The 1020-nt window shown below is 60.9% G+C and overlaps 1 protein-coding gene across 1 annotated transcript in view; it reads right to left on the bottom strand.

Annotated features, from left to right (window-relative positions):
* TMEM33 (transmembrane protein 33) overlaps nt 1–815 on the bottom strand; it is a gene marked incomplete at its 3' end in the record, with an annotated part of 10886 nt that extends 10071 nt beyond the window's left edge. The window contains exon 1 of the mRNA XM_015829245.1: nt 759–815. Within this exon, the coding sequence (XP_015684731.1) occupies nt 759–815 (57 nt within the window). The remainder of the gene's footprint in view (nt 1–758) is intronic.
* Between the last annotated feature and the right edge of the window lie 205 nt (nt 816–1020).

The following is a 1020-nucleotide window of genomic DNA, read 5'->3' as shown; positions in this document are numbered from 1 at the left end:
GGAAATCTCTGGGTTGGTTGATTAATCAGGGGATGGGAGGCCACATGGAAATCTCTGGGTTGATTAATCAGGGGATGGGAAGCCCTGGGATGGGAGGCCACACGGAAATCTCTGGGTTGGTTGATTAATCAGGGGATGGGAGATCACGTGGAAATCTCTGGGTTGGTTGATTAATCAGGGGATAGGAGGCCACATGGAAATCTCTGGGTTGATTAATCAGGGGATGGGAGGCTCTGGGATGGGAGACCACATGGAAATCTCTGAGTTGGTTGATTAATCAGGGGATGGAAGGCCACATGGAAATCTCTGACTTGATTAATCAGGGGATGGAAGGCCCTGGGATGGGAGACCACATGGAAATCCCCAGGTTGGTTGATTAATCAGGGGATGGAAGGCCCTGGGATGGGAGACCACATGGAAATCCCCAGGTTGGTTGATTAATCAGGGGATGGGAGGCTCTGGGATGGGAGGCCACATGGAAATATCTGGGTAGGTTGATTAATCAGGGGATGGGAGGCCACATGGAATTCCCCGCGTTGGTTGATTAATCACAAGATCAAAGGGCAACCAGGAAAAAAAAGGTGGGGGGGGAGAGGCCGACAGGACACCCCGCCCTTTTCCCCGGCCCGGCGACCTTAGTGGGCTCGAAAGCCCCGCCCCACGCGAAGCGAGACACCCCGGGGACGATGGGGCTTGTAGTCCGAAGCGGGGGGGGGTGGGGAGGAGGAAGGGGGGGAAAGGCCCGGGCGGTCGCTCACCACCGCCCCGCCGCCCGCGCCGCCCTGCATGGGCCCGTTCTGCGCCGTGTCCGCCATGGCCGCCGCCGCCCGGCTTCGCTCGCTCGACGAGGGGAAGAAGCTCGAAGGCCGCCCGCGAGGGAAGCCGGAGCGACGCTGAGGGGAGAAGGAGGCCGCTTCTGCGCAGGCGCGTGACCCCGCCCGCCGAGGGAGGGAGGGAAGTAGAGACGCAGCGACCTCGCCGCCCGACGCCTCGTGGTGCGCATGCGTCTTTGCCGCCCGT

Source organism: Protobothrops mucrosquamatus, unplaced genomic scaffold (assembly GCF_001527695.2).
Source record: "Protobothrops mucrosquamatus isolate PMUCROS unplaced genomic scaffold, P.Mucros_1.0 scaffold5691, whole genome shotgun sequence".
Taxonomy (NCBI): domain Eukaryota; kingdom Metazoa; phylum Chordata; class Lepidosauria; order Squamata; family Viperidae; genus Protobothrops; species Protobothrops mucrosquamatus.
The sequence above is the reverse complement of the archived record's forward strand: the minus strand, read 5'-3'. Positions and strand labels throughout refer to the sequence as shown.